At 41.6% G+C, this 23672-nt stretch overlaps 2 protein-coding genes across 2 annotated transcripts; both read left to right on the top strand.

Moving 5' to 3' along the window:
• The first annotated feature begins 113 nt into the window (after nt 1-113).
• On the top strand, nt 114-14508 carry LOC112563920 (probable chitinase 10). Its single transcript, XM_025238393.1, has 20 exons — nt 114-191; nt 594-660; nt 1703-1883; nt 3201-3293; nt 4068-4227; nt 4903-5027; nt 5942-6053; nt 6663-6848; nt 7323-7454; nt 7638-7767; nt 9932-10041; nt 10667-10748; nt 11075-11246; nt 11450-11542; nt 12003-12162; nt 12537-12661; nt 13156-13270; nt 13455-13640; nt 13899-14030; nt 14280-14508. The coding sequence occupies exons 1-20, from the start codon at nt 186-188 to the stop codon at nt 14421-14423; spliced, it is 2511 nt and encodes an 836-aa protein (XP_025094178.1). The 5' UTR covers nt 114-185; the 3' UTR covers nt 14424-14508.
• Nucleotides 14509-16150: 1642 nt separating this feature from the next.
• Nucleotides 16151-22706, top strand: LOC112563729 (chitotriosidase-1-like). The gene is made up of 10 exons (XM_025237997.1): nt 16151-16297; nt 16916-17000; nt 17703-17874; nt 19157-19249; nt 19567-19726; nt 20446-20570; nt 21037-21145; nt 21382-21567; nt 21807-21929; nt 22391-22706. The coding sequence occupies exons 2-10, from the start codon at nt 16946-16948 to the stop codon at nt 22526-22528; spliced, it is 1161 nt and encodes a 386-aa protein (XP_025093782.1). The 5' UTR covers nt 16151-16297; nt 16916-16945; the 3' UTR covers nt 22529-22706.
• Nucleotides 22707-23672: the final 966 nt, after the last annotated feature.

The following is a 23672-nucleotide window of genomic DNA, read 5'->3' as shown; positions in this document are numbered from 1 at the left end:
TAAAAAAAAGAGTTTAATGCAAACATATGAACTTTTCCCATAATGTTACTATTAGTGCATAGGCCCTTTTATATCAAAAGAATTTTCTTTTTATCTGACATATAAAAGTCGGTTTATCTCTCCTTGTCCTCAAAGCACAAGCGTCAGCTGCGTCAAAAACTCACCAAGTCTTGGCGTAGTGTTATATGGAGGTGAGTTTTATTTTTTAATTTCAAAGATTCTTTATTATTTACTTTTTTATGTTGCCTTCTTCCCAGGTGAGATCGTCACTTACAGATGACGAAGTTAAGTCAGGTTTCTTTTTATCAACACCGCAGGCAAGTCCCGTTCTTCTGTCTCGTCCCGTTCTTCTACACCACAGGTCGTCACACTTTCTCTCAGACATTTTTCTACACCGGAAACCATGTTCTAGATGCCAAGTCAAGGCACCGCCGCTCATTAAAGCCTTTAAGCCCATGTCAACAAAAGAGAACTTGAAGAAAGAAACATAAATTTCGAGGACTATATCAAACGATGACTGTATGCATTACCCCAGCTAAATCTGCCATCTGTTATCGTCGCAGTCGTCTTACGAGTTGCCGTTTGTCTTGCAGACTGATTACATCAACATGCGAGGACTTCAGCTGTGTTTGCTGCTGGCACTGGTGGCTTCTCTGCAAGGTCTGGAGACAAAGAAACGACAGGATTACTAGACTATTGTCAGCGTACAAAGGGAAATGAAGGGACACACACACACCAGCATAGATGGGGAATAGCGAATATGACAATTCTGTATTAACGAAAGTGATAGCTTTAGTAAACAATGCACCATTTTTAATAAAGATCTAGGTCCAAAGAGGGAAAATAATTGTTAAACATCAAAACAATACAATAACAACCAAAAAAACTTGTGAAAAGGAAACATGAACGAGCACAGGGCACAGTGTAATAAACTTGGTGTTACATTTACAGTCCTGCTATAGTCTTAGTGAAGACACTTAATTAGTATACATAATTTACTTAGTATACACTCTATTATACCATAGATTATATAATATCTCTCAGAGAGACTATTGCCAGCGGAAGCTCATCGATTGCGTGATCCGATAAACTGTGGTCGCTGCCAGATGTTGTCTATATTTCAGGTCTCATCACGATATCCACTTATTTATATCTACATCTTGTTTACAGCAGCATGTATACTGTTTCACGGAATTTGTTATGGTTAAAAAAGATTGAGATATTGCTCGTAGAAGCACGGGCTAGGCCATAGACTGGGCACATTTGTGGGGAATCAAACTTCACTTTGTAGGCAAACTCAAGTAATAGGACACAGGTAATCACGTAGGACACAGGTAATAATGTAAATTAATCGACTCTGAAACAGAAAGGAAGTAGACTGGATTTCACAGCAAGAAAATCAATTCAAAGTATAGGAAAACAGTCCACAGGTTATACCGCATTTATGAATGTAAAGTTCTCCCAAAAGCGTACTTTTTTCTGAAAGGAGGGGAATAAAAAGATTAACATCAATAATAACATGAGGAACAAGAAGACATTAGACATGTTCGTGAACCTTTTGAAATTGTAAATCTGTAATTATTACAGAACGGACTCTATGAACCGAGTGGGAGATTATCGTATCCAAACATTGCTATTAAAAGAGGAGTCTACTTATTAGCTCTAGAGTAAGAGAAATCGCTAATTGTTCTCTCTGCCTCAGCTGCCCAGCAGTTTCGAGTAGTCTGCTACATGTCCCAGTGGGCGCGTTACCGGAAGGACCCGGTGACCTTTCACCCGGAAGACATCGACACAAGCCTGTGCACTCACTTCATCTATGCCTTTGCTGTTCTGGACAGCTCGGGTGTCCACATTGTGCCATCTGAGCCTTCTGACCTAGAAATGTGAGCTCACACGATCTGGTTCAAATATGTCAAGGCCCTGATGCCTATTCAAGCATGTAACCGACTGCGCAAACTCAACAGAAAATATTTGGGGGTGTATGAATTAGGGTTATAGTGGGGTTGGGACATTACAACTACTTGAACATCCATCGATGATCGAGAAGGCTACCATCTGCTTGCACACTGAACTGGTCTTTGCACGCACGTGCACCCAATAGGCCAAGCTGTCCCAAGGTCGCCACTACTGAACTGCATTTTATCTTTGTATCTCTTCCGTGATTCCCTAATGACATCACATACCCTGTTTGCTAATTTTCTGTCGTATGCAGTTCCGGTATAAAGCAAACACTTCTTACTGTTCCTCCTTCCACAACTTTTCATCTTCATCTACGCACTGTGTTCATGTCTGTCCACGGACGAATATCTCTGGACTGCTGGCTTGTCTTAGCAACTCGATCAAAGCTTCTCGCGAAGTTGTAGACTGTCAGGTCTGGCTTCGATTTAGCAGTTGTAGGGTCGACTGTCGATTCATTTGTAGTCTTTTGTGCACATTGAGCTCACCTTCAAGTGGGAAATGCTCTACAAATTCAGTTATTATTATTAGCTACATACGGAATAAATATAATTGTCACCGAAGAAAGTAATAACACGCGTAAAAGGTCACTTCTTTACATGATATTTCTAATATTATCTGTGCCTGTAGTTTCACAAAAGTTTCTCATGTTTAGAGCCTACGAATCTTGGAATAGTAATCAGAATTGTTTGAACAGCTGTCGCTGATAATATTACAATCATGTGCCGCTCCTAACACGCTTACTCACAATAGAACTGCACTGCGGCATGGAAAACATTATGCCAGAAATTGCATATATTTGTCAATGAGCATATATTGTATATAGTTTGCAAAGAAAAGAGAATATATCCCACGAGATTATTTATTATCATTTATTATCGCCTATAAATACATAGGTATATCATTCGGATATACACAAGTGTAAGGTTTAGAGTTAAGATGAGAAATTTATTGAGAAAACATTCTTCGACAACAGAATCCTATAAAGCGAATTAACCACTACATGTAGAAAATGAGAAACACAATTTTAATATATACAGTTGTTTACAGCATTAGATACATACAGTTAGCGAGAACTATCGGCGACATCAAACCTCAAGAAGTCTTTGCTCTAAAGATTAATACACTGCACTATGGAATGTTTTCAGTAGAGTAAGCCACCATTAGTCTCACTGCCCGTGTGTGTTGGCGACAACTTTGTAATTTATTTCAAACGGATCAAGGGAAATCATCTTTTTTGTCAGGTACCAGCGTTGGACTGCACTGAAGCGCGAAGCGCCAAGTGCCAAATTCATGCTCAGTGTGGGTGGTTACGCTGTCGGCGACGAGGAGTTCAGGTAATATCAATGTTGCGCGTGCTGTGTTGACGTCATAGGTCAAGTCATGGGTAGGTGCCTGTCTAACCATGACACCAGGTAGGCACCATACCTGTGACCGCGGAAGACTCACGTCGTCACTATTATGAAAGACTTCACGATAATTGGACAAAGCCTGAACCATAAAACATTAGAGATACTTCCCAACTCCAGGACCCTTGTAAATATTATCTGTTTTAACAACTGCTTTTGTACATAATCATCTTCCACTCTTTGATATTTTGTTATGTTTATTACTACTTATTTGTTTAATACTTAGTTAATTATTTATCTTATTCTTACACCGTTAAAGACGAGGGCTAAACGAAAACAACAACAACAACAACAACAACAACAACAAAAACGTCATGCTTACTTTACCTCGCGTTAATAAAGAATTGTCATTGTCAATTGTAATGTTGGGTGTGTAAAGGAGGTACCTACGGTGTAAGGGAAACAACTAGTACAGAGCTTACGATACCAGTTATTGGATACTGCCCCTTTAGCCAGTCATTTTTCCGCTTGTTAGTCATATTCCATGTTCTTTATGTGTATATACATTTGTATGTGTTTATAAATAAATCAATATATTTATCACTTTTAGAAATAGCATCTGTGTGTCTAGTATTTCACCAATGAACTGCAAAAATGCCATTCTGAAAGCGTGAGTATTTAAACTGTGGAAGTAAGGGCAGGTAAACACATGTTGACTACTGCTCTTAACTCAACAGCGGTTGTGTCCCTTTATTTGCATAGCACGTTGGTGTCAAATCCAAACAATGTCGACTCTTTTGCTGCGAGCACCATTACTCTGTTGCGAAAATACAACTTTGATGGCCTTGACATCGACTGGGAGTTTCCTGGCGATCGTGGCAATCCACCCGAGGACAAGCATCGCTTTACGCTTCTTCTTCAGGTGCGTGCATGCGTGCGTGCGAGCGAATGTTTTTTTTTTTTCTTCTTTCTTGCGAGAGAGTGATTTCTTCCTCTACCGTTTATTTCCTTTGGGTTTTGAAAGACTTCAATAAAGCATTATATATAAACATTGTCAAAAACTACCGAACGTATTACTCATAAACATTTGCGCCAAAATTGTCAAACAAAATTTCGATGAAAGTATGAAGCAAAACAGAACACGCCCTTAGCCTAGTCAACTTGCCAAACAAAACAAACTGCAAAATCGCGAGCCCCACCCTCTCCACAGGGAAGGAAATCTTTGCCATTCTAGATAAATAAAATATGAAATAGAAGCAGACTTCAACCGTTTAATATAACGTTCATTTTAAAAGAGTGTAGAGGAACAACATGATTAGTTAGGTTTGATGTATGCAGACGTCAGTACGTACGTAATATGTGCAATCCAAAATGAAAGGGTACCAATGTGAACTAGCAGAATCTGACAAGGTGTAGCCTTCTCATGTCAAAGATGATTCCAAAATTCATTTAGGAAACATTTACACGAATATAGTAGACACGACGAACAGAAAATAGATCGTAGTTAATGATAATGTAAGTGCTACAAGAAGAGTAGTAGTAGAAACAATGGTATTGAGACAGACGACGATGACTATTGCCCTTAATATCGTTGCAGAGGCTGCAGACAAAGTTTGCAGAGGAAAGCAGGACCACGGGTAAGGCTCAGCTCATTTTGTCAGCAGCCATCTCGCCGTCGATTAACCAGAGCACGACGTCCTATGAGCTGCCGGATATTGCCAAGTAATGTTACAGCCCTAGACATCAGCCCTTAACATTATTCCTGTATCTGAGTTCTGTTCCATCAACAACATTTATTAGTCCTGCTACACCAACCATTTACATCTACATCAACCCTTCTACATCAGCTCTCTACATAATTACTTTATCTGACCCCTGATACATCAACCATATCTATTAATCCTACTACATCAACCCTCTACATCAAGCCTGCTACATCAACCTTCTAGGTAACCCTGAAACATCAGCCCTGCACCTGAATTCTGCTACATCAGCCCTTTACAAGAATCTTACACTAGCCCTTCTACACGAACCCTCTTGATCAACCAGGCTACATCAACACTACTAAGCCAACCCTTCTACATCAACCTTCTTCGTCATTCCTGTACCTGAGCCGTGCGACATCAACCATCTACACCAAACCTTCTGATTCAAGCCTCGCAACATGTCTTCTCAAAAATCAAGACCCGCAGTCAAAGACACACAAAAGTTGAAAAATATTGTCCTTTATAGCAAACAACTTTAAAGACCTACACGATTTTCTTAAAATTACAAGATAATTGTAATCTTTAGAGCAGGGGTGGGCAATTAATTTTCCCAAGGGGCCGCATGAGAAATTGGGATGGTTTTAGAGGGCTGGACTAATATAGTTAACTCAGTTTTACCCAATACTGTATACATAGTATATATACTGGCGGGCGGGCCAGCGGGCCGGTCAGAGACAGGAGGCGGGCCGGATCCGGCCCGCGGGCCGGCCTTTGCCCAGGTCTGCTTTAGAGGCTCGAGAACGAAGGAAATTATCTACTTAGATTTTGGGAAATAGTATTTTGGGCGTGACTCAGCAATTTGAAAAATTCTAATTTTGGCAATCTTATGGACCTGTAAATACAGGAGTAAACAAATGTGTTTTGTCACAGCTATGTGGACTTCCTCAACATCATGACCTATGACATGCACGGCCACTGGGAGAGTCAGATTGGGCACCACGCCTCTTTATACCCTCCTGCAGAGGATAAGACTGATAGTGTGGTGAGTTACTGACGACGACCCATAGAGCACCGTTCCCTAATGGCTCACAGCTTTCTAAAAAAAATTTTAAAAAAATAGAAAATACACTGATAACAAAAGCCGACACGATTTTGCATTATCTAAACAACAAAACATATAACTGTCAGAAGCATGACAGAATAATTCCGTCTTCACCCGCTGCTTAAATTCTGACAGTGATGATGCATGTCTCAGCTGAAAAGGGTGTGTGTGTGTGTGTGGGGGGATTCCAGACAGCTGAGGCAACAAAGAAAATAAAGACCACCAAAAGACTAAATTAATCTTAAGAACAGTCAGCAGCTTTTCTCTAGAGGGAGGGGCAGTCTAGAAGGAAAATGGGTGGACAGAGTTGCAGAAAAATAGGCTGGAAGTGTGCCCACAAAATGGCGAGAAGTTTAATTAAGCTACAACTTTGTACTTGTACAAAACTTCACCGACCACCACTGAAATTCCCCGAGCAAGAGTGTAGCAGAAAGCGAGTATCACAGCACTGTTCTGAACTTTTTACAAGCGGAGTTTAAATCAGTTGAGATCATTGTGATGGATCACTACACGCACTGATGCAATGACTCTGTTTCACTCTTACTTTAGGACTACCTCATCAACTACCTGCTAGACTCCAGCGTACCCAGAGGAAAGATGAACATGGGTTTGCCTTTCTATGGACGGTCCTTCAACGTGACTGACCCCACGGGCACGAGAGTTGGCTCACCTGCGAGCGGCGCAGGGGCTGCTGGGACCTACACTGGCGAGGAGGGAGTACTGGCGTATCACGAGGCAGGACTTTGTCCATAATTCTATTGTCAACATCCCTTTCCTAAAGTTTAACATCGCCACTGAATTTCTAAATGATTGAAAGGATATGTCGGTTATAACCCAACTGAAGTGTAGCTGCTTGACTTACACTTGTATGATGGAAGTAGGGATACTTTACAAACGGTTCAATTATTTTTTTATTTAAGAAATATTCTTTTCGTACTTAATAATGTTCCATGTATCACGGCTTGAGATAGCCCTCCGTCTGGGGGGAGCGATAAAACTTTATTCTAAAAGATTTATTGAAAGGTGATTGGTGATTGGTGGATGAAATATGATCTGGAGACTTCCGGTTTCTTACATTTGTAGAAAATATGAAAATCTATTATTGATCTTGCAGTGACAAAATGTCAACATACATATTTTTGTTGAAGGTTTTACTGTGTGTATCGTTGTCTTCATTGAATTCACTTTCTCGAGCGTCCTCACGTTCAGATCTGCAAGTTACTAACGGAAAACCCTGAGACCGTTGTCGCAAGCCGTCTCCCTGGCAACGCTGGTGCCCCGTTTATTGTAGATGGAAACCGTTGGACTGGATATGACGACCCGACCAGTATTCGAGAAAAGGTAAAGAGACATTTTTTTAAAACAGATTTTGCTACCATCATCTGACAAGGAACTGACTTCCAGAAAAGCTTACTGACTGGTGTCATCATCGGCAAACAATGTATGCTGAGTACCACGTGACACGTCAGTCTACAGACGCTGCAGTGAGTCCTGTCATTTAACTTGCATTTTTCTGTGTGGCAGGTTGACTACATGATGAAGAATGGACTGGGCGGCCTGATGATCTGGACCCTGGACATGGATGACTTTCACGGTATCTGCGGTCAGGGACACTATCCCTTGCTGCGCGCCATCCACGAGCAGATCATCGGGTAGACAGTGGCGGACACCAGAGGGTGGAGAATCACAGGACAAACAATATTACATCAGCAACCAGATATAAATATTTGTAGACCTCAGTAGGCAGAGACAAATCATATCACATACTTTAACAGACAAAACGTAGAGAGACAGTTGTGAATCGCGGTGATATTTCGCAAAGTGTAGACTTTAATCTTAAGTAGCTATGGACAGAGAAAAAGAAAAACTACAGTTCGGTTAAAGAACATCTATTGGGAAAAATCAACCGACCTGATAGGATTGCGAACGTTACAAAACAGTTTTATCAACGCTTAAAAAATGTGAATTTCTAAAATTTCAACTTGTTAGCGATCAGGGATATGAAGAACATTACACTTGATGAGTGTCAATGAAATGGAAAGTAGAAATAAATAAACTACAGCTTGCACGTGCAGTCTTGTTTCTCAAAATCTCCCAGATGTGTGTCACGACCACGTCACACACTGACGTCACCGCCTCCCACGTGGTGTTCACGCGCATTCAAACACAAAACACAACGATCTGTCCTTGGGCTTCTCGTCTTTCTTTACTACAATAGCCCGTTGTCGTCTTTGCCGTAAAGTTTCGTTTGTTTTTCTTTTGGCTCTTACTTATCCTCTCTCTGTGTGGACAGTGGCAACAGGTCGTATACACACAGAAAGCAAAATAAACATTAACACATAAAATAAACATACAAGAGCTTTTCTCAAAACTAATTCAAATAGACAGGAACGCTGTCTGGAATACAAATGGTCTCCCTGAAATTTATTTTAAAAAAAGCACTTACCGTTACCGTCTGCCAGTGTCACGTAGACGAAGGTACAAAAGCCAGACGTATCTCTGCGTCACTCCCACTCAATCCACGACGAGCGTACAGGTTCACTTACACACTTCCGAAACACACTAAGGCACATATTCCACAAGGATCTCCGTAGCTGGCACACACACACACACTCCAAACTGACATTCCGAACGCTGGGGTCGCGGAACAACCCTTCAGGACGTCGACGGACTGAACTCCGTCCTGGACGCCTGACACAAGACGCAACTGGAGGGCTCTTCCCCAGGACAACACCTTCGTCTAAGCAGACCCTCCCTTGTGTAGTGGGTCCCTGTAACCACACTAGTACAGCAAGACCTTCCGTCTCGGCGGTTTCGTTCCCCCGGCCAGAGCGTGAGGCGAACTCTCGTCACTACTTCTTGCGGTGGCTCGGAGATTTCACTTTAGGCGAGGACGGTCACACGCTCAAGCACACTCGCCAACCCCGTGACACACCTCCCTGACAATGTGTGTGTGTGTGCTCACTGAGGCCATGAGCACCATTTCTGGATTCAACTTTATTATTAAGCAATAAAGATCATCATTAATCTCTTTGTGTTTTGTTTGATTCGTAGATCGAATAGACTGGAAGTTAAATTTTGTGCCAGCTTAGCAGCATCCAAATAGAAATTACGTTTGCCAACAGTCTCGGCGAGAAGCAAATTTACCATCGTGCAAGAGGACCACCCTCGGTGAAAAAAACCTGAAAAATAAGATTAGTTGGTGGACTGTAGAGAGAGAGAAACGGAGATTGGTCCATAGCCGGTAACTTAGGGTGGTTGAGTTTTTATGCTGTATGAATAGATGTGAACAGCTTTGTCGACTGTTGTTGCCTTTTATTAAGCGAATAGGATTGTAATCAAGGGTCTGCTAGTCTTTTCTCTTTCTCTAGTCTCTTGGATTGTCTTCCTGCTTGTAAAGGGAATGTGCCCAGTGCAAGGCATCCCCACTGGAGAATACAGCAAGCAATCACAAAATATAGCCTGGCCGTCTTTCTTTCTCCACCCTTCCTCAAATTCTTTTACATCTCCAAACCAGTGAAGTCCTTTAAAAAATCTTTCTCTCGAAATGAAAAAAAAAATCTTGTAGAGTGTTAGATAATTTCTTGACCATCACTCACACACTCGAGCACTTGAGACAGGAATGGGACTATTGCATGACGGGGACATGATTACCAGTCCATTGTACAGGTTATAGTTCATACCATAGCGCCATCTAGTGGGAAAAGGAAAAATGGATTGAAGCCAAATCCTTCTGCTATCTGTCTCGATAGAACCTGTCAAAGACACAGAAAATATTAAACTCCATAAATAAAGATAAAGCTTCCTTAAAAAAAAAGTTCATCTGTTGGTACACACGGAACTTGAAGCAACAACCATTTGGATTCCTAGTCTTTCTTCTTTGCTTCACGTGTCTACTACCCTCCTTCGTTCGGAAACCTTCCATACGGTAAGTTGGTTCAAATACGTGGACATTTTTTGTAAATAGTTTGACATAGGTACATGTGTGTATATATATATGTGTGTGTGTCCGTTCTTTACAAAGCTTTCGATGTCTGTCTTCGCAATCTGCAACATGGATAACAACTACAACACAACATTTTTAACTCTGGCTAGTTTGTGGTGTGTGTTGTCAGATGTTCTTTCACACGGCTATTTTCTGTTAGACGAAGCTGAATGCAAACTTTTTTTCAAAATAGATTAATATTACTGAACTATACTTTGTGTGGATAACTGAAATAAAAAGAAACTCGACGAACATGTTTGTGAGTGCAAATGTCAACAATTAAAGTATGAAGAGGAAGGAGTCTCCTCGAACAAACAACCGATGTAATGATATTTTCATGTTTTGAAATGTTGCACTAAAAGCAGATTGTGTTTTTAATTGTTTAATTGATATGTGAAGTTATTGTCGTAGGATTTTCTTGTGATCTTCATCTATGGCGGTTTCAGAAGAAGGCTTCAAAGTTGGCAGCCTTCACACCTGTTTTCAGTAAATGTCATACATGACAGCTTCTTCTGCAAGGTTGTTGTGTCAGCACGATATCATATTATTATCGCTTTCAACTTTTCAGGTGCAGATAAATATGAAGGTTGCCATCTGTTGCGGGTTGCTGGCAGGGTTGCTGCATTTGCTGGCAGTAACACAAACAGAAGGTAAGCACCTCTCCACTCAAAGACAAATTTGCATGGTCTATGAAATGGTACACAGACAAATCAAACTACACTGAGGTAACTTAGAAAAGTAGGGAAATACTTCAATAGAAGAAGAGAAGACGCAGGCACACAGACAGATGAATGTATTATACAGGAAACTATGGTAACAATGGTTTTGTTCATTGTATTCCACACAATATTCTCTGTGTTCGTTGTAGAGAATTTTGTTTAAGCCGAAATTTAGTTTCCAGCAAGATGAATGGCTAGATAGAGAAAATTAAGATAATCAAGACCACCTGTATGACACACAATTCCTGTTATACCAGCGTTTGTCATCACGTGTTTCGTCACCCTCTGGACTCGGTATCGCAAACAACCGGCAACCTTCCTGCCGGAAGATGTGGACACCAATCGCTGCACCCACCTCATCGTTGCCTTTGCCAGTCTGGACAGCACTGGACTTAACATCATCCCACAAGAGACCAGCGACCTCGACATGTACGTCACACCAAATATTTACACAATTGTAAACAATGTTTATGAGGTGTACTTCACAACAAACAGGAGCTTTGTAGACAATCCCTCACTCTTCATCCCCTTTTTGTTGATGTAGTCTGATCAATAATGCTGTGGTGGTGGTAGTGATGATGATGCTGATTGATGATTGATGATTGATGATTGATGATGATGTCGCGTTTCAGTTACACTCGTCTAGCAGCCCTGAAGACACAAAAACCAGATCTGAAGGTCCTGCTGTCCATTGGAGGCTGGAGCATGGGGTCAGAGGAATTCACGTGAGTTCAAAGCGATTCAGTTCATAAGCTGACCTGACACTCGTGCTAATAATTTTTGTTACTTTTACATTGGAGATTAGAGATGACAGTCATATGTCGAGTTGTCTGACCACAGATTTTCTCAACCAAAGTTAGCAGCATACTTGCTTTCCTCTTACACCCCTCTCTCTTTCTCGCTTAATCTTGTCTAGAGTGGGAAGCAGAGGCTATGGTAATGCACGAATGCTTCAAAATATTTTAATTCTATTTTGAGATGTCTCTGTCCACATCAAGACATACTGAGTGTCCACATCAAGACATATTAACTGAGTGTCCACATCAAGACATATTAACTGAGTGTCCACATCAAGACATATTAACTGAGTGTCCACATCAAGACATATGAACTGTGTCCACATCAAGACATATTAACTGAGTGTCCACATCAAGACATATTAACTGACTGACCAATGGGTTGCAGTGCTCTGGTGTCCAGTAGCCTCAACATGCAAAGATTCTTAGCGGGAGCTCTTCCGTTTCTACGGAGACATGGTTTTGATGGACTAGACATCAACTGGGAGTATCCTGCCGACAGGGGGAGTCCCCCGGGGGATAAGCAGCGTTTCACAAGCCTTATTCAGGTTAGAGTGCAGGTCTTGTATGCTACAAGTAGAGTTACTTAGTCACTTACTTATGCCAGCTTGATGTTTTCAGAAGCTAGGGGTGGGTGATTTCGCCTAAGTACACCCTATTTAACTTGAAATTGTCTGACTTGATTGTAACGATGCACTGTTCTGCAAGACAAGAATTCTCTCATATTATAAGACAGCTTATGTCTAGAATTTAACGAGACAATCATTCGCTCATATGCTATGAGAATTTTTGTCTTTGACGGAAGTGACCCCTCACGAAATGACCCGTTGACTCTCACGCGTGCGCACTGTGTGGGGCGAAAGGTTATCTCGGGCGAAGGTTCAGATCGTGACACCGGTATGACCATGGTATTATTGTTTAGGCGGTGAGCCTGGCCTTCCAAGAGGAGATCAGAGGTGAACTGAGGTCAAGGCTGCTTCTGTCGGTGACAGTGGCACCTGCCCGATGGCGCGTCCAGCAGTCGTATGAACTCGAGGAGATCGCGACGTGAGTGACTTGATTTTGTGATGAACTTTGACACTTGCAGTGCACTTGGCAGAGAGGTCTGTCCTGTAGCTTTTAAGTCGAACCCAGGGCTTTAACTACCAAATATTGTTACTGCCTCAACATACAGGTCGAGTAGGCTCTATGGTCGATAGCTGGCGACTTAAAAGACTAGTGGGACGCACATTTTTTTCTCATGACTGGATAAAGCTTTGTGCAAGATAATATTTTCCAAAATCTTTGTAAACACACTTCCTTCCCTTCTTGAGATACACGCCTACAAATATCACCAAACATAGAAAGAGATCATAAACTCAGGGACATCAACGTTATGACCTCATCTAACGGTTGACCTCGCTCCATATGTTAATAATTACCATGTGTGTCTGTGTACAAAGCTGACATCACGATAATCAACTCTTACATATCACGACATTAATCATGACATCTGTCCTAGTGCCTCTATTCCCATTATATTATAATGTTTCGTTTCACAGGGCAGTAGACTTCATCAACCTGATGGTCTATGACCTGCATGGCTCGTGGGAACTTAAGGTGGACCATCACAGCGCTTTATACCCGTCCACCTCCATTGCACCCGAAGGAAGTGTCGTAAGGAAATTAAATCTTCCTAATTCTGTGATTATCATCAATGACATTACGATAAAATTACTTTTCTGTTGCAATGAGGACAAGTCTTTCTTACGATGATGTGACAATAATAACTGTAATGACTGATACTGATGACAATGACTTGGCAATGATGACTGCAATGATCTGATGGCGATCCCGACAGAATTCTATCATGGACTACATCACTACCATCACACGGAACAGGGGGAAGTTGGTCCTGGGACTCCCTTTCTACGGACGATCCTTCCTTCTGTCCGACCCTCGCAACACCAGCATCGGGGCAGCGGCCACTGGTCCGGGGCCAATGGGTCAGTTCTCCCAAGAGGCCGGGGTCCTGACATACTTCGAGGTCTGCTTCCACTTCTTTAAATAAATTAAGTAAACTGTGATGTCGAACGATATTCGAATATAAGTAAACGCTATTCGAATCACACACACACACACACATATATACATAGCACAGCGAGCAAAACACAAAGTGAGAGAGGTCGGACAGGATAATTAATGAAGACAGGACAGTGGACACCAGAGTTGTCTATCCGTAAACTCATGAACAGGATCAGGACAGGGTTTAACAACTTTAACGGTTTAACCATGTCACGTGCAGATCTGCAAGCTGATAACCGACTACCCCACCTCCGTCACAATCAGTCGGGTGCCAGGAACATCATTAGAACCATTCATCGTCGACAGCACGCGCTGGACCGGATATGACGACACAACGAGCGTGCGGGAGAAAGTAGGTCCAGTATTCACACAGGGCAGTGATAATGGTCAGGGATAATGGATAATCCTCAAGGTCCGCAATTCTGTAGCATCTGTACAGGAGTAGACTGCCCACGACAAGAATAAGTATAAGAATAATAATGTTTTGTCTATGTAAAATGTTTATTTAGCATGCATAATGCGTGTATAGAATACCTGGGGTACGTCTAACCCAAGAATAAACTTTGTAGATTTTAATGAACATTGTTGGGGGATGTTTCAGGTGCGATATGCGCTCCACCTAGAACTTGGCGGCGTCTTTGTCTGGGCCATCGACATGGACGACTTCCACGGGCTCTGCGGTCAAGGTCGCTACCCGATGCTGACCGCCATTGAGGAGGAAGTGAGAGCGAGTGCAGTTGGGTAGTGTCCGTACCCGGTTAACAATGGAAATATTTAGGATCGTTGCAAGGATGCAAAAGTGTCATTAAAAATTTGTCTCTGTACCAACATCAAATGCTGTTCATAGTTTTTCGTGGTCTACTGTGGGTTCGTTAACACGTAATTTCTCTCTTTCTTTCTCTCTCTATCACACACACACACACAAAAATACCTTCTGCTATTGTAATCAAAGCAAATCAACATATCAATAGTTGAACTGGGAGAGCCTTCGAATCATCTGGTGTGATAAAGGTGTTCTGATGCAGAAACTTGTTTCGTGATAAACTCTCAAGTCGACAGTTGGACTTACTATTGATGGTCTCACAGAAATGAGTATAGCTGTCAATATAAATATTATATATATATTATAAAATAGTCAGGTACATCCTTAGCCTTCAACTCTTATAGTTATTTATTTGCTTTATTAATCCCCTCCAGAGGAAAAGTAATCACGCGTTAAAAATAAAATTCTTGCCTTTTTCGGACAATATATGTATATAGTTATAAATAGTTTTCTTTTGTCTATTTTTTGAAAGTAGTACTGAAAGAAAAATAAGAGTTTTATAGTATGAGAAATTCAGCCTACTTCAAAAATAACAGAAGTTGTTATTTTTCTTACTGGCGTATGTATACCTGGCTTACAATTCAATCTATTTTTATCTGTGGAAGCTCAGGTCTGGTCACCTGATATGGAAACAATACAGAACAACACATACTCGTAGTCTAAAAACACATTTTGTGGAAGTGTGTCTGTCCCGTTATTTTACTTTGTAGTTTCGTGTTCTAGTGTCAGTTCACGATTTATTTTTTTTTTGTTTACTACCCATTCCCTTTGGAGGATAATCGTTCTATCTTCATTTACTATAATGTGAACAAAGTCAACTTATAAACCTGTTAACATTGTGACTTATTTATACTTACACAGCCGTGTGGACACTGCAAAATGTGATGGTGATAATTTTAAGATTAGGAATAGCATGAAGTTTTTCTGCTACAGGTCAAAGAATGTGTAATATTTCAGCGGTAAATGTTTGTAGGATCGTGAAATGAGCAGTTTGTCGTGTCTATACACAGCTAGGAGAGAACCCACCATCATCCCGCCTTCTGTCTGTCCAGGTGAAGGAGGTATAAAAGTACAATGAGGGACGGGAAGACACTTCAGTTAGACCTGGGTCAGCCTTGAACCCGAGATTTTTTCCGAAAATCAGATCATACCTTTCCAGCAAAACACACTTATGCAAGGTGTAGAAAATGAGTTTGGATTGGGTGCTGTTATCAGAAGCTAACAATGGCAGGTACAGAGTCCTTGACCTAAAAGCTAAAAGTGTGTCACGAGTACTCATTGTCTTCAGGAGCCAAGATAAGTAAAGTTCGACAAAAAGAAGCTTTTGTTTTTTTTTCTGACTTACATCACCCTGGTTCTGTTTTAGGATGTTGCTCGCTTTTTTTCCTCTTTCTCTCGTTCTTCCTTTTTTTCCTGAATCCCAAATTGTCAGCATCATCAAGAACTGCAACAACATCAACAAAGACATGAATTCTTTAAACTTCTGACCAACACACTGTCTTCTATTGTTTATTCCCAGTGAAGCTCCGGCAGACACGTGATATCTCCGTGGTACGTCTTTGTGACCTGAAGATACCGGGAGACAGACCTCGGGTGGGACCAAGACTTGGAGCAACATGTGCATCCAGTCCATGGTGCTCAGCTTTATTTTAGGTAATATTTTTTTAACTTTTCGCTGCTCAGTCAATCCAGGCGTTGATTGAGGGAACCAGTTTTTGACCGTGATGGAAGAGCATATTTGAGTATAAAAGGTCCTCTTGGTGTCCATCAGAGGCAGACACGAGTGACAGTGAAAGGTTTGTAGATTTTGCATTCATCTGCTTTTCTGTGCTTTTTTCTGTACAACTAAAATGCAAAACTATTTTAAAATGGAGAAAAATTTTGAACAGTACCTTAGTTCAGTATATTCATAATTATAGCTGTGCTAAAGTTTTCCAGTAATGTGTAATGTCAACCGTCCTCAGTAACATCTGGTTCACTAATGATTACACTGTCCCGCTGACTCCTGACAAGAAAGAGTTAGTAGAGGGAAGTAATTAACTGCAAGAAATTATCCATATGATGAATTATGTTGGATGTAATTTTAGTTAATTTATTGTACTCAGAACAAGCTGGATTGTCTTTTCACTTCTCTTCCCGCTCTCTTACTCTTTCTTTCCCCCCTCTCTCTCTCTCACATGCATATTTAAATGTGTGTGCGTGTGTGTGTGTTTTCCCATCTGTTCCAACCTTGGTGAGTAAGAGTACCTTCTATTTTACATCGGTTTTAAGTTGTGTTTTATATTTTAATGATGCAAAAAAACAAATAAAGCTTAATTCACAAATTATGGCTGAGACAAGACCGACTCTTTGTATGACAGCCTCACGGGCTAATTAAATTAATTATTTGCACCGATTGAACTCCCTGTGTGCAGCTTGTGACAGACACACCAGGTCCTGGCAACATGATGCTCTTGGCAGCTTTGTTGACGATTTCCTCCGCGTTTCTCTCCGTCAACGGTGAGCAGATTTTTTTGATCAGAAAAGTCTGTTTGTTGCGCTGTTTGTTCTGTTTATAATGTTCTTCAACACCTGTATCCCATCGTTTCGTCCTACAGACATCTTCATCCACTAACGGCCTCTGCATCCTGTTCTTTTTATTTTTATTTATTTATTTTTTTTATTTTTATTTTTTTTTTGCCATCTTTCTTAAAACTTTTAACTTTCTGGGATTATTTGTGCCTATGTCACTGAAACTTGTAACTTTATTGGAATTGCGGACAAGACAGTTTTGTTTTTATTTTCTGATTGACTAACCATGTGCATTCTTGCTGCATGTTCTGCTGATTAGATTGTGTTTGTCTGTGCGCCTAAATGATGTCTGATGATGTGTGTCAGCCTGCATCTTGCTCCACGTGTGTTTCTAGACTACTGGTTCTGTACTGAGAACTTGCTTCCAGCTATTATTATTTTTTTAATTTTTATTATTATTTATATGTAGACACACATAACTCTTAACATATGTAAATACACACTTATATACATATTCGAAAAAAAACTTCACATTTAATGTGGATGCAATACCTATACATTGCCATTTGGCAACAGTAGCTTCTTCCATCGAGACATTATTTACACGTGTGCCTTCGTTCGTGGGTGCTTGTTTGTTTGTGTGTGTACGTGCGTGTTTGTGTGTACGTGTGTGTGCACACGGTCGCCTAGGTTTCCGGGTGGTTTGCTACGTGCAAGCGTGGGCACACTGGCGAGCCGGTTCCATCAAGTTTATCCCGGCCAAAATCGACACCACCCGCTGCACCCACGTGGTGTATTACCTGGCGGAGCTGGACACCACCAGCCTGACCATCATTCCACACGACAGTGGAGACCCCGACATGTATGTACAACTTCTCTCTTGTCCTCTCACTAACCCTGCTTTGTCACTTCCGTTCTCGACGTCCACCTCTACAATCACCAGCCACAGAAAGATAGCGGCAGCACTGACGTCAGGATTGTATATAGATACGCTTGGGTTGCCAAGACTACAGCTAATGGGAGTGCTGGGACTGTTTGGCGTATCTGTAGTTTTGAAAAAAACGAATCAGAGTTTTTTTATGCGTTTGGTGATGTTGGTAGGAGCGTAGGCGAGAACGGACGGGGATATTCAGTCAACTTTAAGAACAAAAATTTCTTTCATTGTGCTCTCCCCTGAACAACTGCACTACAGTTAACCTTTAATTAAGATACATGTAATAACTTTCGCAAAATATTATCCAATCTCATCTATAACTATAATGATTGCCTCGATTATTATAAATTTCTGAACTCATTGAAACAAAACAACAATAGCTTTAGTCAACGACTGCACAGAACAGAAGGGAGGTAAGTTCGGCATCACTGTTTGAGTCAGACGGCGAGCCCTCACCTTTCGTAATTGTATTCCTTAAAAAAAAAATACTTGCAAAGGTTTCTGAGCCATTACCTTTCCGGATGTGACACGACTATGCTGAGGTTCAAGTGCTCGGTCGCAAAAGTTCAAGTACCTGAGTACAAAAGTTCAAGTACCTGGGTGCAAAAGTTCAAGTACCTGGGTGCAAAAGTTCAAGTTTGTAGATTCGCGCTTTTCAAATATCCGGAACCAGGTCAGCGATATCAAAAGCTGCACAGACAAAACTGGGAGTCCGATTGTGGAACAACAAGTTCCCCTGATGGAACATGAGAGTTTCGTCTGCTGTTATCGTCTGTGGTTATCGTTTCAATCCTCCTCTCAACTCCTCCGACATGGACTTCCCCAAAGAATCCAAGGCTTGCAGTGGTCACGACGGAGGTCCCTGCACACACAACACAAACAAACAAGTCGTGCCGGACACGACAAACGAGCCGTTGTTATGAAAGTAGAGACAAAATGGGGAAATCAAGAGCGAACCTCTCGTTTCCATAGATACGAAGCAGTGTTCATAATCTTTACCCCTGCGTCATGATTACGACCCCTACAGCGCTTTACTTTTGTATGTAGATAATCTAGCGAAGCTGTGTGTTTGGTTTAGTTAGCACAAGCTTGGGGCATTCTGGGAATATAATGTTCTTGAAGAAAAGCATTTTTATATAAAAAAAAGAGGTGGAGGAGGACGACGAGGAGGAGAAGGTGGTTTTTTTTACTCGAACACTTCTATTTTCAGGTACTCCCAGCTGGCAGCCCTCAAGACCCAGCACCCAAATATCACGAATTTGATTGCAGTTGGAGGCTGGAATCTTGGTGTTGAGAAATGGGAGTAAGTCTTTCCAGCTCACAATGATACCCAATCAACAACGGTATTACAGTCACTGTTAGCCAATGAGCAGTGGTCTTACAATCACTCAGTGATAACCAGTCTAAATGGTCTGTAGTCACTTAAAAAACTTCTTAAATGAATTGAGTGCACGCAAGACCACTTCTTATTGCCTATTAATTCATTTAAGATGGCCTTATCTCAGAATATAAATATAAACGTGTTCCCAGTCCCCGAAGCTAATGATGAATGTCCACAAATGCTCTTCATTCTCCAGTCGTACACATTCATGACTGTTCTTGCTGTCTCTTGCTGTCCAGCACCATAGTGTCCAGTGAGGACAACATCAACACCTTTGCTACCAACGCCGTCCAGTTTTTGCGCACGAACAACTTCGATGGTGTCGTCATCGACTGGGAGTACCCCGGGGATCGCGGAAGCCCCGCAGCGGACAAACAGAAATACACCCAGCTTCTCACGGTATTTCATCCTCTCCTCCTCTTCATTCTTATTCCTGGCTGAGTGTTTGAGTGTCAGGACAGCGTAGGTGGGTATACGTGAATGTTTGTGTGTGTGTGTGTGCGCGCGCGACGGAAGTAGAGGGGAGTTATTTATAGAAACCGGATGACGTCATGTCCTCTTTGTCTAGTCCACAGCCTAATCCCTCACCTCATCCTAAAGCAGAATTTTAAGTGATGTGACCTTACAAGGCTCGGGGTCTAATTTTAACCGAAGCAAATACTAAACTAAAATAGCCCTCTCATCAGGTTCATTAAAGACAGTTCATTAAGGTCACACAGCTCCACGCGCTTCTACCCTGTGTTCAAAGGGATCGTACCCCATACCTCTGTCCAAGAAAATGAATAATTCTCTTGAATTTTTTTAAATGTATTTATTATTTTGATAGGCTTTACTTTAACTATCACTGGCGGGACCACTCTCATGTATGTGAGATGCTATTAAACTTTCATTATTGAAATATTGCACGTGCTGCACTTTGGTAATAGATTATTTCTCGTTTCTGAACGAAGTATTCAGGGCAGACTGTACATTTCATCAATTTACAGATGAGATATGCGATGTTTGTGCTTCAGCCTCGCTGGCAAGACTCGTCCATAAACCGGAAGAGCCTGACACGATAACTTTCTGCGCAAATGGTTTGCGCACCTAATTAAGTCCCCTAACAAATCTTATTGCAGGCGCTGAAGGCGGCCTTCGTCAAAGATGCCGCGGACACCGGCAAGCCCCGGCTGCTGCTGACGGCCCTCATCTCCCCCAGTCAGTACCGGGTGCAGATGTCCTACGAACTCGCAGAACTGATCAAGTAAGTGCAGTCTCACCACCAGGTACACCAATGGATGGAGTCTGTCTACAGGTGTACAGCATCTTGGAATGTAAAGCCTCGGTTTTTAAACAAGGACAACTCTGTAATAGGGTTTTTCCAATGACAACAACACATTTTTTTGCAAACACAGAAAAGAATGTGAAATGAAATAGCGCTCCCTTTGAAGTAGCCCTACCTTTTTACACACCTAACACTCTTCCCAAAATAAACAATAATGTCAAAGATTAATAAGACAACTTTCTTAAATCTCAAGCAAAACATCTTTAAAAAAAACCTACAAAATATCTGTTCCGTTTACGTGAGGTTCGAGTCTAATGACATACTCAACGTCAATAAATAAATAAATAAATGTTTAATAATAACGCTGACGAAGCGATCATCAACAACTATGACCTAGCTTGAAATTTTGACTAAGATGTTTTCTACTAAATATATACCTGTGCAGACTTGTGGACTATTTTGACCTTTCAACCTATGGCCTGCACGGCTACTGGGAGACCACCACTGGTCACCCCAGCGCTCTGTACTCTCCTTCTGGTGGTCAGGACGCCATTGTAAGTGGTGTTTGTGTTTCCTTTATTACAGTTCACACAGTTCATTATTGTAGTTTCGCACAGTTCTTTTTTAGAGTTTCAAACAGTTGTTTGTTGCAGTTTTAGACACCGCTTGATTACACGTTCTTCTTGTTAATATTTCGTATTAGCAGCATTCGTTCACTCAGTTCCGGCTGTAAACAGTATTTCTAGCTGGCAAAGTCTATGTGTAGCTAATTAACAGTTTGTGTGTGCAGGACCCTCAGATTCAGTTCATCCTCAGCAACTCAGTACCAGCTGGCATGCTCAACCTGGGCATCTCCACCAGCGGCACCAGCTACACCCTCGCCGACCCGACCTCCACCGATGTCGTCGCCGCCGCCACAGGCGCAGGAGCAGCTGGCAGCCTGATGAAACAGGAGGGAGTACTGGCGTACTTTGAGGTCAGCACTGTCTTCTTCTCTCTGTCCATCAGTCTACCCTGACTCCCATCCTTTCCCAATGCCTTCTGGTCACACAGTCCCCTCTCTTATTACAGTCTAGCTGTTCGTTCTTCTCTCCACCTATCCAGGAAGTCATGTGGTCTTGTTGACCCAGACTCTACCCCTATATCTTCCACCCCAGCATATAGTTAGTTGGTCTGGAGAAGGAGGGAAATACATGGTCTGTAAAACATTTTCAGATCTGTAAGATACTCCAGGCAGGCGGCGCTACTAATGGGACCCTAACAGGGAGTAAGGCCCCCTACATCATTGAAAATGGCCGCTGGACCGGATATGACGACGTTGCGAGTGTTCAAGAAAAGGTTGGTTTCTTTAGGACAATATCTTGTAATCTGACTTCTATGGCGTGGATATCTTGCAAACTATTGAAAAACTGGGTTTTATCCTTCGTGACATTTCTTATCAGGTAAAGTTTTGTGACTTCTGTACCTTATCGTGTCACGGCGAGAGGACAGAGAAATTATATTATAACAAAAAAAAAACCCAACAACAACCCTGGATTAAATTGGTTCCAAAAACTATGTATATATAGTGAGTGGATTGCCATGTCATGAACTGTGGTCTGTTTTCAGAAGCGTGGTGCTGTCGTGGACTATTTTTCTATGGGGAGAGCTATTTAAAAATAAATTTTAAGTTCAATATAATTGTTACGAGGATTTATTAGCTGTGCGTGGATTGCTTCATGAGAGGTGATGAAAATGTTTTAAGTTGAATTTTGTGGGGGACTATTTTCAATCGGACTGATTTATGGGTTTTTTTTTAGGTGGATTATGCCGTAGCCAAGGGGCTCGGAGGGATCATGTTGTACACCATTGACCTCGACGACTTCAACGACATCTGTGGTGACGGCAAATACCCGCTCTTGACGGCCGCTACTGATCGTGTGCCTGTCGTGGGGTAGAGACCTTCCCGACAACCCTCAACCTTTGTTCCATACGCCATCTTGTGTCTCAGCCGTGTAACCACAGTAACAGGAAGACTGTCTCAAGGATCACGATGTGTTCTTGTCAAGTAGGGTTCACAACGCTCTGAATGTTAATAATTTGTGTGCAGCTCAATAAACAGATATTTTCTTGCAACTTTTGTTTGTCAATCCGTTTTATTGGCGTTCTTTTCTTCTTTCTTTGACTAATGTCCACACAAACACACAAAAACACAACACAATAAACACACACATGCCCTATCACAACAACTACAGGGATTCCAATGAACAAATTGTGCAGTCATATGCTCTTCCATAAGTCATGCTCACCATCATGCATTCCTATCCTACATCCAAGGGTGACAACCCATGCTTCTTAAACCGTCAGGGGCGACAACCCAAGTCCGTGACACCCGGGTAGGGTAGTCCTCTAACCCTGAGTATGTGGAGTCCTCCAGCTGCACTGATTGACAATTTTTTATAAAAGTCATGTTACTGAAAAAATAGTCATTTCTTATCAATTTGTATTTAGTCGTCTGCCCTAACATCCCGAGAAAGTTTGCAGACACAAGTAAAAAGCAGTTCAGTTATCGTTGGAGTGGAACATATGGAAGATGGTTTCCATTGTGAAAAAGCACAGCCTTTAGACTTAGTTTCTTATACTGATCACATCAAGCATATGCACGACTTATTTTACAATATCTTCTAATGTACATGTAAATAGTTCTGACACAAGGATCCGATACTTATTTTAAATTGTAATCTTTATATAAGCAGGTAAGCGTTATTATTATTATTATTATATTATTATTATTATTATTATTATTATTATTATTATTATTATTATTATTATTATTATTATTATTATTATTATTGAGGACAGGCCTCATTGCAGTCAGGGAGTCTAACCGCCAAAGGGAGTCGGTCTCCCACACCTACCTTAGCAGTCCGCCAGGTTCTAGCAGTTTGGTACCTGGACGGTTGTGGATGGCCGGAGGCCTAGCACCTGTACGTACACCTGTCAGCTTCATCACACACCTGCACGGCGCTACTTTACTCACTAGACGACAATCATCGCTGTTCTCCCGGACACGTGACCGCCACCATGACACCTAAGTCCTGG

This window comes from Pomacea canaliculata, linkage group LG5 (assembly GCF_003073045.1).
Source record: "Pomacea canaliculata isolate SZHN2017 linkage group LG5, ASM307304v1, whole genome shotgun sequence".
Taxonomy (NCBI): Eukaryota; Metazoa; Mollusca; class Gastropoda; order Architaenioglossa; family Ampullariidae; genus Pomacea; species Pomacea canaliculata.
This window is presented reverse-complemented; position numbering and strand designations above follow the sequence as displayed.